Genomic DNA, 15,147 nt, shown 5'->3' on the forward strand with positions numbered 1-15,147 from the left:
TATGTTTCCAAAACTTGATTTTTATGGTTTATCTTTCCACATCCTTCTCAAAATAATAGTTTTTTAGTTTAATTCATTCATTGTAAAACTATCCTACTGAATTGTTTTAATTCAAAGTAACTAATTAAATTCAAAAATAACTATTCTTAATAACTTTAAATTTTGTTCACATAGCTGAATTAATACTAATAGGAAAGTGGGTGTATTGACCATGTAAGGCCTAATTACTTACTTTTAGATTAAATTTTAAAATTTATTTCAAGTTGATTAGTTTGTCTTATAATAATTCATAATCTAAGACTATAATTCTAATTTGAATCATATATTATGATAAAAATTAAATAAAATGGATAATTGTATTGCTTAACTTTAATTTCCATAAAATGATCTTTCTTAGTGGCCTCTGAAACAAATAAAGCATTGAATTTAAAGGAAACTTTAGAACAACAGATGGCAATATTTGAAAATGAGGTTTGACATTTTCCTACCTTTTTATATTCAAACTATATCATTTCACCATTATCCTTTTCTGCAATATATATAATTTTATAAATGATTATATCATTAAAGTATTCTATCCTTTTTTTATTTTTCTTACTTTATATTCACAAAGATGTTTTTATTATAGAAAGAGTCCCTTTGTAGAATGATTGAAAATCTACAGCTAGAAATGCAAAGGATTTCTATAGAAATTGATGAAGAAAGGAAAAAATCTAAACTTGTGATTGAAGAAAAAAGTAACATTTTGTTTGTTTGTTAATTAGTGTTGTTTTTTCTTTTATGGTCTTTATGCCATTGGTGCCACTTAATGTGATCTTAGTTATTCTTAAATTTTATTTTACATTATAAAAATCCTTTAATTCTGAATTCTTTCAAATGTACACAGAAATATTCATTTAGGGTGATCATTATATCATTTAATGCTCTCAGTTTTGAAATAGAGAACTAATCAATCCTTCATTTTCAACCAGCATTTACAACTGACATTTGTGGAATTTCTTGTTCTATTTTAAGGAAACATCTGAGATTCATTTTCCATATATTTTTGTCTGGACTAAAACAGCCTGGATTGTTTTTAGAAAAAAGCTACATTACTGAGACTGCCTTGAAATTTTTTGACTAGCCACAAGCTATTATTGCCTTCAATTGAATTATAAAGGCAAAATGGATAAGAATGGAATTCATTTGAATCCTCAAGAAAAAATTAAAATTGTGAACAGATGTGAATAGTTACTTAAAATTATTTAACACAGCACTGCGATGCATTTGAAAGTTTCACAGTTCCTTCTTCATAAAATTTTGTAAAAGCATAAAGTCTTATATTAAAACTAAGCAGTAAATGTTGCTAATTCTGATGAACATGAATGTGTCGAAGAAAATCTTTTAACAAATGCCAAAATGAGTCAAATGATATATTGAAATTTGGTATGCAGTACCGATCAACAACTTTTAAAAAACTTTTTAAGTGTGAACAATCTATCAATGAAATGTTCAGGAATAATTGTCAACAAGCAAAAAATGAACTATATATATTTTTTAAATGTTCATACATCTGGGCTAAATGCTTTTTTCTTCTTGTGATAAAAATATCCCTGATATTAAACAAATTGATTATTGTTTTCATTCAGTTGATGCTATTAAAATTTTTAAATTCTGAAGAAATCACATTAAATGACAGCTGTTGTATTTGTATTTTGTGAATTATTAAATTTGTAAGAATGTGATATTAAAAACATATTCTAGATGCTCAAGTTAATAAACTTGAAGATTTAATTGCAATGTATTCATCTAATCTAAAGAAAATAGAAGAGACTTCACAAATAACTCTGGTGAGATTTTTATTTTTCTTCTTCTGTATGGTTATAATGGTTATTGATGTAAAATGGCTTAAAATTATAAACTTTTAAAAATTTATTGACAAATCATATATAATTTGAGCTAACTTAGTTCTTCTAGACATTTTGTAAAAAAATTATTTATATCTTTCATTTTAAATCTTTTATTTCTTTAGTTTTTCATTCATTTCAGAGTGTCAATTCTATCATGAAATCAAATATATTTTTATATAAGACATCTTTATTTTAATATTTTTCTATGAATTGATCATCTAATAGTTAATAGTTTTAGTAGTCATTCTAATCAATTCTCAAAAATATGAAAATGATTTAATTCAGAAATAAATTTTTATCTTTTTATTCATATTTTATTATTACTGATTTAAAAATAGTTTTAAAATTCTAATTTGAATAAAGTCATTTTTTAAAAAAGTTGGAAATTAAAAATATTATCAAAATTTAAATAGTCAAATTTTTAAGTTGATTTATTTTAATCACATAGAAATTTCATAAATATCTAGTAAAATCAAATTGAAGCATTTAGTCATTTAAATGCAATACAACTGAAGTTTCTATGTAGATCAAATTTTATGATAAAATCAAGAATTTTTTAACTATGCAAAATATTATCTTTTTAAGACTTTATAGAAGTTGCAATGAAAACTTCTTAAAAAGTGCTTAAATTTAAAAACCATTTTTCAGCATATTAAAAGTCCATAATTTTGGGGGAAAATGCCATAAAAGTTCTTACTTTTTTTCAACAAATGCAAAGAAAATATTAGTTTTTTTGTTTTTGTTTTTTTTGTTTCCCCAGATGATGAATACAATAAATAAAAAACAGTCATAAATCTTTGTTTACCGGATATATCAAAAAAGAAAACCAACAAAAGGGAAATATTTGGTGAAGGAGTTTCAACCCATAAGATGATGCTTAATGAACTTTTTTTAAAATAATGTGCACCGCCATATATTAAAATATTGGAATGGTTATTCCGAAAGAGCCAAATATGAAATATACCAAACTGGCTGCAATTCGAAAAATGTTTGAACTTCTTTTTCATTTAGTGTTCTAAATAGCGAAGAATTTATTTTAGTCATGCCTGGTAACTTTATATTCTACTTTTTATGTTTTCATAAAGACTGTATGGATTAGCTCTGATTGACAAAAAATAAGAATACAGTTTGGTGAGCAAAATAAATAGATACATCAGAGATGAAGGAAGTTGTTTTAAAAGCACACATGAAAGATATTTATGAAATTTAGCCGTTTTTATTCTCATTACCATGAAGCATCATCTTCTTCATCTTCAATTCAATCATCATTCTTGTTTAAATGTTGTTTTGAGCAATCTCTTGAACGACTATGAAAGGGATTTTACTGCAGGATTATTTACTGTGATTGTAATTATTTTAGTCGACTGGGCAAAATCCATTGAAATGAAATTTTAATTTGAAGATGTAAGTTTTTAATAATGAAGATTTCTTTTGCAGCGTACTTTTTTAAATGTCTCCATTCTTTTGAAAATTATGATTTGTTGAATCAATCCTCAAATATTAGTTTTTATTTTCAAAAACTTCTGCTAGGTCTGATATTTAATATTTAAAATAAATAAAAATAAAAGCTTTAAGAAACCTTTATTATTCAGATTATATAATTTTTCAAAAGTTTTTTTTCTCTTTTTGTAATTTTTACATGATTTTTTTTGGTTACTCAGGGAAATTTCTTTCTCAATATATAAAGAATTGCCTAACTGATCTGAAAAGTCGTTTTTTTAAATCAAAGATTAAATTTTAAAAAACAATAATTTTTTTTAGAAATAAAAATTAAAAAAAAATTTCTATAAAAATTACAATTTATTGTAGGACGAAAAAATCCTATACTTAGAAAATTCTTTAATTTATGTATTCATGCATTGTATAAAAGTGATTAATTTTTTTCATTAAGATGGTTAAAAGGTGCTTAATTTTTGCACCTATTTCACACCATACACCTACAATACTACTCATATATAAAAAAAATTAATAATTTGTATATTATTTAGAATGAAAAACTAGAATTGGAACAAAAGCTTTTATCTGAAAAGACAAAAAATGATAATTTTGTGATGGAATTGAATCAATGTTTAGAAATTGCAAAACTACAAGAAAAGGAATCAGAAAAAAAGATATCAGCTTTGAATGAAACTGTTTTATCATTGGAAGATAAAATTTGTAACATTGAAGCCAAGTAAGTCTAAAGAATAAAATGAGGTGTCTTTTTTTTTTTTTTTAAAGATAATTATTTGAATCTTATCTATGTTTCCTGCAAATGTTTTTGTTTCATGCAAATGTTTTTATTACCTTGGTAGCAATTATTTTGTGGTTTTTAACAAGCCCTTAAATTTTGAAAACATTTATATGTGCAGTAGATTTTGAATTATTAAATTTTTAATAACTCAAAATTGATAAATTTATTGCTATCTTTCATAGCAGTCTAAAATAATTGCAAAATTATATTTTTAATGTATTAGATACAAATTTGAAAGTGGAATACAACCTACTTTTTATTTAGATACACATTCACAGCTGTGATCTACTGAATGCCCTACCACTAGGTAAGAATAGTTGACATTTAAAATGGATGTATGAAAACTTAATACTCAGCCACATGCAAAAGCAATTGATATATAAAATGAAGTTATATGAAAGCTTAATTCAGCCTTGTGAGCAACATTTACTGGAAAAAAAAAATTCTATGTGATTGTGTATTTGGAACTTTAATTGCTCAGAATAATGTATAAATAGTTTACACAATATTATAGGTTTTAATTTTGATAATTGAAGTGTTATAAACTACTTGATTTTTGTAAATCTATCAATTGCTAGAAATGTTTTGAGGAAGGTTAATTGAAACAATATGTCAGTTTTTGGATTTTTTACCTCTTTATCCGCAGTTCTTTTATTTGCACTGTATCATATTATTGCATTTTGCAATTTTTATGATGCTTAGTATCTTTGTAGTAAATATTTACGCAGGGAGCCATTGAAAAAATGTGCAGTGTAAAATAAAAATAAATTTTACAATGATCTTTTATTTCATTTGGAAATATAAATAAAGCAATGTTTCATTACTGTATGTGAAATATTCTTAATGATACTCTCTCATTAAAATATTGCCAGTATTTTCACCAAGAATAAATTGTGATCTTTCATTGGATTAGAAAATTCAATGAGTTTTTCTTATTGTTGTACATCATATATAGTGATTTATTCTAAAAAAGTGTTCTATCACTTGAAAAAGGAGAAAATATGAAAATGTAAAGATATAATTAAAAAAAAAATCTTTTAGTTTTTCAGTAGCTTTCGTTTACAAATTACCATCACTGAATAAAGAACATATATTAAAAATGAGAATGATTACTTTATAAATATTTTTGATTTTATAGTTATAATTTATTGCTATAAATTGCGCTTTTTTCATTTCTGTTTGGAAAGAATTACTATGATGAAGAGTCTTAGAATTTTTTTTCAAGAATGTGCAGTGATAATAATTATATAATTATATATAACTTTCTTTTTTAATATTTTTTTGATATAAATAATGACTTTCAACAAACAAAAGAATGTAAAAGCCACATCTTAACAACAACAGCAACAACAACAAAAAAAAAAAAAAACTGACAGACTAGAAAAATTGTTAATAGTTGTTTGTTTTAATAGTTGTTATTACTCTTTTGATTGATTGTTCGGGTTATGAAGAAGTTTTTTTACTGATGACTTTATCTCCTGTAGTTTTTAGATTTAATAACACTTAATAATAACACTTATATAAAAAAAAAGCTAGTCTGAGACAACATCTGATCCTCTTTTAGCATTTCTGTGAAAATATAATTTTCTTTCATTCAGAAAATTAATACATAAATTCCCTAAAAATGAAAGTTATTTTTAAATAGATATATATATTTCAGTATTTTTATTTTTAAATTACGGAAATTGCCTACTAATCTGTATAATAAAATTCTGATATGATGAAGAAATTCACTCTTCTTTATTTGAAAACAAATATGTAACTAAGCAGTGATTTAAGCTTAAAATATTTTCATTTTTTTAGAATGGACAAAGAAAAGCAAAGCAAAGAATTTTTAATATCTTCCATTTCAATTCTCGAGAAAGAAAAAAGTAAAGAAAATTTTATTAAAAAGATTTTTTTGATACTCATATCTGATTATTATATTAACCATATGATTTTTTTATAGACAATTTGGAATCAATGATTTCTGAAGCAAAAGATGAATTAACTTCTTATGAACAGCTGAAAGTATGTATTTGTTTGATTTTATATCAAGTTTAAATGCTATTCCTTTATTTCTCTTACCTGTTAATTACTTACTTCCTCATTTATCTTCTTCTTTATATGCCAAGTTTTAATTAAGAAGGATTTGCTTCATATTTGATTATTTTAATATTTAAACAAATATTATTTTAACGTATAGTCTAATTTATTTTTCTTTTCGGTCAACAAAAATGTTTTCAGCCTTTGCTTTTAAACTTAATTGTATCAATGAATAATACTTATAATTCTCTATTTGAATGTGTTGCAAAGAACAATTATCTCTATTTTATATGTTATAACTAACTAAACAGACATTTTATCTGTATTACATGTTGATGTTGCTTTTTTAAAATTATTATCAGTATTTAGAGTTTCTTGTTGTGTATGCTTTTTTGTTTAGTGTATGATTTGTAGTAAAGATAGCAACAAATTTTTTTGACAATTGGAAAACTTTTATAAAAATTCACGTATATCATTAATCAAAGAATTAATAGAAATATATGTAAAGTTCTCTGAATTAAAACTGAAAATTTTTTTCTAATTTTTTATTAATAATGATAAAGTACCTTGTTAATTTTAAGTTGTTAATTACCCCCCCCCCCAAAAAAAAAAATTAGATATTGTAGGGTTTTTTTAAAACATTACTTTTAAAGCAAATATTTTATTTGTAATGTATTGAAATTTAGTTCAGTGATGTTTAAAAGCAAGAATAAGTTTGTTGCAAAAATAGACAATTGAAAATCAATTAATTAAAAAAATTGATTGATAATTTTATAAAAAAGCTGATTAAATAAGAAAATTTTGAATTTATTATATTGATTTCTGTAAAAATAGGAGTAGTATTTTATCTTATATTACGAGGTCAATTGTATTGTTTATTATGCTAAACTTATCTCATCTCTACTTTTTTTTCTAATCTTTTAGAATGAATATAGAGCTTTGGAAGAGCAAATATCTCAGTTTTCTGAGAAAGAAAAATGTTTTAATATTACTTTAGAAAATTTGAATGAGGAGCTTCTGCAGTACAAGTAAATAAACACGAAATTTTTCCTGTGCATAAATGTTTTTTATATCAGTCTGAAACTTAAAATATTTTTAAAATTTAATCTCTATGTCAAAATTTCATTAAAAAAATTCTATGTATAATATTAAAAATTCTTGATAATTGGTTTCTTAAAAAATGCATACCTGATTAATCAAATAATATTTAGAAATGTGTATAAGTGAAAAAATAATATATAAAAGATGTCTCTGATACTTTAACTAAAATTTTTTTTATGATCATAAATGTACATTGAAGTCATCTGAATACTATGTGTTATTGTGCCAGTGAATTTTCATAAATCTTTCATATCATATCATAGCATACATTTTTAAGAGCAAAGGACTTTCTGTATTTAATTCAGAATAATCACTGTGCATGATACTGATTTAATTAAAAAATGATCTTTTGAAATAGAAGCAAATGTCAGACAGCTGCTATTAATTTTTGCATCCATATTAGAGAAAAAAGATTTTTATATTCAGGATGGAAGCCAAATGTCAGACAGCTGCTATTAATTTTTGTATCCATATTAGAGAAAAAAGATTTTTATATTCAGGATGGAAGCCAGAAACTTCCTCCTGTCATTTACTTTGTGATTTTTCTTTCCTTTTCAAAATTCAAAAATCTTGATTTTTTTTATTTGTTCTATTAATTTTTCATAATGTTTCATAACACTGAACAGTCATTTCCCTGTCTATCTTTTCCTTGGAAGAAAACTAAAACTATGAAATAAAAAAAAATCATAAAATTTGTAAAAAAAAGAATTTTTAATTTTTTTAATAAGGTTCCAAGTTTAAAATTTTGAATTCATTAAAACATTAAATGTTTTTGATTCTGTCACTAAAATTTATTTCTGGGATTAGGAATTGAATGAAACAAAGAAAAAAAAATTATTTTTCTTAATTGGAATTTTTAGGTAATTCATATTTGCACGTATATCAAATTATCATAATAGACATTTACAGTTTGCAGAAAATCTGAAACTAATAAATGATTGAACTTTGATTGAAACATGAAGAATTTACTTAAAATAGCGTGCTCTTATTTTCAGATAAGTTGCTGTGCATTTTGATATATTTATCAAATCAAAAATATTTCAAAAATAGTTTTAACTATAGACATTAATTATATATTTTAATCCCACCATGATTTTAATTCAGTGTATTCCTATACTTTTATTTACATAGTAAAAGCAAATTTTTATTAGATTCTTTTGTTAATTTTGCTCTTTTATTAATTTATTCAAAAATTGAGCTTAGAACTGCTGTTGACTAAGGTGTTGCATTTTTTCTTTTCTGTTTCAATAGAAATTTTGCAATTATTTTAGATAACATTTTAAAAATAATAATGGTTAATAGTAATTTTGACTTAAATGTAATAATTTCGTTTTACTTTATTGCAAAATAATAAGTTTTTAAAAAAATTCTCTTTTGACTGATTTTATTTGATTTAACTGATTTTATCATATTATATAGAAATTTATTATTTTATTTATCTGTATAGTAACTTCAGTGGAAGAATATTTAATTCAAACATTTATGAATAAAATAATTTATAACTCATGGCATTTCATCATTATATTCTATTTATAAACGTTTTATGAAACAGAATATAAAAAAAGTATTTTAAAATACTTTTCAGTTTGTGTTTTTATTAAAATTAAAATAAAGTGTTATGTTCATTTAAAAAAGGCTTAATTTTTCATAATATAAGTTTTATAAGCAAAATTCAGAGCAATATTTTAAAACTATTTTTATTGAGTACATTTTTAAATAATTTTGCATCTTACTGTGGCCTCATATTTTTTGAGACCTTCATCATTATCATATTCACTTGAGATGTTATTGCATATTTCAGATCAGAAAAAGAAAGAGACTTTGTGTTATGTAATGAAAAAGAAGAAAATTTGAAGAAAATGATTCAAGAATATAAAACCAAAATAGTAAGAAATTTTCATGCATTTTTAATATTGAATAATGCTATGTAAAACTCTCCAATTTTCTGTATATTTATATAGTTTTTTTATTGATACAAGTGCTACAAGGATATGTCTGCTTGATATATAATGTTTGCACAGTTAAAAACATGAAAATGAAAATTTTTGGCCAACTTTCTCCTCTTAAATTGTTAGAAACATTTTTTCAAAATGTTTCTTCATAGATTTATTATAAAGACCAATAAAGTGCATAATTCATTCAGCCATGAATAAATAAAAATACAAGAATTTAGCTTCAGTACAAAGATTACAAATTTCTAGGAAGGATAGGATATACCTAGATAACTAGGAATCGCAAAGAAATGATGGTTTATAAATGTTTATCAACATAGTATATGGCTCTTCTCTGTGTGAAAAATGATATGTATCCATAACACCTACTGTACATTCAGATACTTGATGAAATAATTATGGATGGATTTTGGATAGCTTTTGCACATTGGTGTCTGTTTTTGGTATTCTTGGTATTGCACACTGGTTGTTGTAAAGCGGAGCAAAATGTAACCGCCACCAGGCGACGATGTGATGTCAGCCTGCGAGCTGCATGATATATTCAGTACGGATTGTGTTCTCGGCGTAGCCGTGTGATTTTTATGAATGTATCTGTGTTTGTGTTGTCTATTTGTCAATAAACATTATGTGTCTGAAAAACCTTTGAACTTATTTTGACTTAAGTACCCCGCATCTGGTAGATGCAAACCTATTTTAATTTCTGAAAGATTCTATGTGTTAGTTTGGTTTCCGAACACTAGTATTCTTGTTTGCCAACCTTTGTATTGTTTACTGATGAGGTCCCATTTACAAGAGAGGGAATTTTTAATCATAGCACCCTGTGTAATATAGAAACATTATATTGTAAATGTTTAAGCCAGCATTGTGGGGGATGACCTCATGAAACAATATCTTATCAGTAATAATTATGGGTAATACAATCAATAATAATTATGATAATTAAGAGTTACTTGCTCTTCTTGGAGCAAATATTACTCTAACAGCTGCATGGGGAACATGTTTCTGCTTCAGTTTAACCTTTAATGTGGTATCAAACATAATCGTTCCCTGTCCATTTCAGTCATAATGTTTCTAACCCCTTAGACACCACATTTGGCCAACAGTGGATTGGGTTTATTGATATGGTACCCTGGCCTCGATGATTGCCAGACCTCTTGTACCTTGACTGCTTCTGAGGGCATAACAGTTCACTTGAAATAACATCCCATTTGACAGCACCAAGAACTTAGTTGCACTCAATGCAAAGCTTCTGGGGAAATCTGAGATATGTCCGAAAATTTGCAGAATGTCCTTGCCTTCATGTGCTGAAGATGCGTGATCTACATTGTAGTTCATGGACAGGAGGATATTTATACCTTTTTTGACTTTATGTAGTTCTCCATGTTACTTTGATTATTGTACATTGAATTATAAACTGTATATTCACTTTCAAAATGCCTTTTTTAAATTCTGCATACACTGCTTCAAGATTATGTCATTTTTGACCCTGCATTATTATGTAATTCAGAGTTGTCTTGGTGTACTCTACACCTCCGAGAAGTTTGTAACCCTGATGTTGAGACATCTTATATATATCATACAGAAATAAAATGGAAACATTCTAATGATATTGAATTTACTCTTGATCATAAGTGGTTAGTTATTAATTATGCTAATAAATCATTTTTGACTTTAATGAATGTATATTACTTTTTTTTTCTCTTAGTTAATTGCATTGTATTTTACTATTGTTTTTTATTTAACATTCATACTAGTTGATTTGCTGAATTTATTTAATGTATGCAATCTCTATCTATTTTTTTAAATTATTAGATATGATTCTTTTATTGAAATTCTTCTCCTGTTTATAAGTGAATTTACCATTAAATAGGTTGAAGCAGATGAAAAATTAAAATCAGTTGAAAAAAGTAATGCTGAACTTCTACATAAAATAGCTATATTAGAAAAGGATTCAAGTGCAAAAACTGATGAAATATTCGTTCGAGATGAAAAGGTAACAGCATTCTTTTGCTTTGTGATATACCATTTTCTAAAATTTCTTTGAAAATATAAATTGACCTAATAAGGCATTAACTATGCAAGCCACAAATTAATTTAAGAATAATCCTGAGTCTAATTTTTTGCCAAAGAAAATGTCTTTAAATAACATTCTTGTAAATGAAAAATAATAAATGATAAATTGCATTATTATAAATTTTTGAATATTTCCTTTTGTGATGGAATTGATTGTCCCATCCTCATTTTAAATTCCAACAGATTTTTTTTTAATAAGTGATTCAGGAATGAATTGCACTCATTAAACAAGATTCTACTGTAACATTATATCATTATTATTTTTTAACAATAATGTGTTAAAAATTAAATGTTGCTATTTAGATATGAGAGCATTTTCTATATATTCCCTTTTGTATTAAAAATTAGAGAAAGTATTTTTTATTAATTTTTGAGTTTACTGATCTGGAAGCTTTATTATTGCTATGCATCCATAATATAAAATAATCCCTTTTTTGTTTTGAGCTGATCTATTTTATCAAGATTGGTTGGCATGACAATGTCAACAGCAATTATATGGTCACTGAAGGTAACTATTATTAATAAGATTATTTTAGTCATGTCAATGAACTATTAAGAACCACATTTTGTCACAAAAAAAAGTACTTTTATGTGTGCATTGTAATGATATAGCATTGTAATTTGAAAATTATAATTTAAATTGATAAATTAACTGCTGAAACTGGTCCAGCTGTTGAGAATTGAGGGCTGTTTCAATGTTTGACTTTGTAATATCTCTCGAAAAAGGAGCAAAGAATGTAAATTCCCATTGTTGACATATCTAGAAGTCACAGGCTTTCAGATGAATAGAAAATTTTTGAAATCGGTCCAGTGGTTTAAGGGCAAACTCTATCATGGATTTTTTCCCATAGACAATGTATAATGAGGCAGTGATTTTCAAGGGTGATTGTGTTTCATATTTATCCATAATTTCAGAATTTTTACATTTTAAAATTTCCGGAATGTCAGGATTTTCCACTTGAAGCTTATTTTTTTCAGTCGATAATAGATAATAGCTGAATGTGGCAATTTAGACTTCAACTGATAAACGAAAATTGAATAATTATTTAGGGAAACTTTGAGTTTATTTTATTTTTCTGTCACTATCCAAGATGGTGGACTTGTCAACAAGGTTTCGGCATAATTCTTACTTGGAAGAAATATATTATCATAACAGTTAATATTTTTGAAGATTTATATTCGGAATTTTGAGACTTAACTTATTTTAAATTTAGATGATTTTAATTTTTATTGAATTTATTATTATAAATAAATTTATGATCAAGGCTTTTATTAAAGTAATGAGGAATCTTGGGAAAGTAATTTATTAGAAAAAAATAAAGTATATCCAAAGAGATTTGCATTGAATGAAGTGATTTCATAATGAAAAAAATGACCTCTAACAGTTTTAATATCGCTTTACCTTGTGAAGCATCAACTTTCATTATTTTGAAATTGATGGATAATTTGTTCAAACTAATTTTGATTGATGAAAAGCTGTTGGACTGTTCAATTATCTAAAACAGGATTGAAAATATTGGTGCTTACTTCCTTTTATGACCTTTAAAAATCCATTTAATTACTTGGACAAATATATTTGAAAATCGATAGTCTATATGCTGTGCAAATGGTAAAATAATATTCATTTTTTTATACAAAAATATATTTCAAGTTTGGTGTCAGAAATTTCTATAAAATTTTATGGAAAATTTGTTGGATTTTCTATCAATGACATCTCACCAAAATTTTTTACTTCCCATGAACCTTTCTCTTCCTAGTTTCAATTCATTTCCACTATCTATTAGTATGGATACTTTAAGAAGTATTTTAGATTCTAATAAAGTACTGAAAGGTTAAGGGAAAATTGACTTGATTAAACTGAACTTTCATTTATTAAATAAAGTAGAGATACAACAACAATTATTTCAAAAATGCAAAATGTTTTGAAATGATGTATTGAATAATTATTTTGAACTTTGCTGAATTAAGTTGTTTTAAAATAAAAAGATTACAAAATTATTAAAAATTAGGTTATTAGGGAAATATTTGTTAGTTTTACACTTTTTTTTTTCAAAATTGTTTTTTTGACTTACTGACGAATTTTTAAAAACAGGACATTAACAGGATTCTGAACGCATTTAGGATCTTCCTGTTAGTTTTCAGAATTTTTAATATGGCTTAGCAATTATTTCTGTTTTTTAATTTCTGTCAGTCAAGAAAGGCAAGTGAACCATTGATGATATATCCAAAGTTCATAAACTTTCACATGAAATAAGAGCCTTTAAAATCAATTTAGTTGTTATTGGTAATTGAAATCTGCCATGGGACTTTTCTCATAAAAATGTATAGTGAAGAAGTATTTATTTAATTTTTTCTCAAAAGTGGATAATTGCTAAAAGCAGGTGACCCTTGATGATAGGTGTAGAGGTTATGTGATTTTATTTGGGGAAAAAAAAATTGCCAAATTTAGACTATTAGTTGGACTAGGCGACTGGTTCATTTGCTTTTTCCTTATTATTTTAAATATATAGATCTCTTGCCTTTATAAAACATTATAGATATATATATATATTTAATTATATTGATAAAATTAAATTATAATTGATATTAATAAAACATTATAGATATATATATTTCTGAACTGTATCCTCTGTGAATTTTTTTTTATTAACTTGGTAACAAATGTTTTCAAAGCATTCTGGTGATCATTCATTTTTATAATACATATTACTCATCTGAAATGTTATGTATTTTTAAAAAAATAATACTTTAATTTTTTTATTTATTTGCAAAAGTTTAAACTGAAAATGGTTTAATTTTTTGATTCATTAATTCATAATGATATAATTCTGTTCTCTTATTCAGTAATTATTGGGCAATAGTAATGCTTTAATTTTATTTTTCCTTTTATTATCTTTATATATTTTGAATACTGAATGATATAAAATTTTTTTCACAAAACAACAAAATCCTACTTTTAAATATTGTTTGATACCATTTCTTAGTTAATTTCCAATAGTTAAGGTGTAACTATATAATAACAAAATAACTAATGAAAATAATAAATAATAAATAAATAAATAATAAATAGAAATAAAAAATAAAATAGGTGTAATAACAAAATTTGTATACTTTCTTTAATAAGGATTTATTTTTCATATTTTCATTATTATTTTTAATCTAAAATTTAGGTATTGAACTTGGAATTTACAGTCAATTCTTGTCAAGAACTATTGGAAAGTCTGAGATGTGAAAATATCTCTCTAAAAGACAAAATTGAAGCAGAAAAAGTTGCTACTTGTTTAGAATGTGAACAACTTGCAACTCAGGTATATACTTTACAAAAATCCATATTAAATAATTTTGTTTGCTTTTTGTTATTCTATATTATGGAAAGAATTGTTTTATTCTATAATACAAAAAACTAAATCATGAGAAAGAAATTATATTCAAGCCAATGAATATGGAAAATTTATAAAAAGGCAATTTGTATGTTTATTTTTTAGAGATGGATGTGTAAGCTTTAGGAAACAACAATTCTGATTATTAATGAATTTACTTTCTATCATTGACTATGCACTATTTTTCTGAATATATATTTGCACAGTTTTATTTTGCTAAATATATATAATCATTGTTACATGTTTATTGATGTAAATAAAAAGTTACCATCAATCATGCATTAAATAGCATGCCTTTTAGATGCACATAAAGCATAGTTCTAATGTCATCAGAACAGTTTTTTTACCAAAGTGTTGGTAAAATATATCTGCAAATATATATCTGCATTTTTTTTTTTTTACTTTCATTCTATGATTTGGTAAGAAAAATTTAAAATTGTTAGTGAAACTATTTTTTGTAAATTTAGAATTATGATTTATTTATTGATGTGATA

At 24.6% G+C, this 15,147-nt stretch overlaps 1 protein-coding gene across 2 annotated transcripts in view; it reads left to right on the forward strand.

Annotated features, from left to right (window-relative positions):
* LOC129984093 (synaptonemal complex protein 1-like) overlaps window positions 1-15,147 on the forward strand; it is a 42,850-nt gene that overhangs the window by 12,828 nt on the left and 14,875 nt on the right. For both annotated transcript variants that reach the window (XM_056093872.1, XM_056093873.1), the window contains 10 exons: window positions 398-471; window positions 629-737; window positions 1,744-1,829; window positions 3,878-4,062; window positions 5,926-5,993; window positions 6,071-6,132; window positions 7,072-7,175; window positions 9,050-9,134; window positions 11,071-11,193; window positions 14,444-14,581. In XM_056093872.1, coding sequence (XP_055949847.1) covers window positions 398-471; window positions 629-737; window positions 1,744-1,829; window positions 3,878-4,062; window positions 5,926-5,993; window positions 6,071-6,132; window positions 7,072-7,175; window positions 9,050-9,134; window positions 11,071-11,193; window positions 14,444-14,581 — 1,034 coding nt within the window. The remainder of the gene's footprint in view (window positions 1-397; window positions 472-628; window positions 738-1,743; window positions 1,830-3,877; window positions 4,063-5,925; window positions 5,994-6,070; window positions 6,133-7,071; window positions 7,176-9,049; window positions 9,135-11,070; window positions 11,194-14,443; window positions 14,582-15,147) is intronic.

This window comes from Argiope bruennichi, chromosome 9 (assembly GCF_947563725.1).
Source record: "Argiope bruennichi chromosome 9, qqArgBrue1.1, whole genome shotgun sequence".
Lineage (NCBI taxonomy): Eukaryota > Metazoa > Arthropoda > Arachnida > Araneae > Araneidae > Argiope > Argiope bruennichi.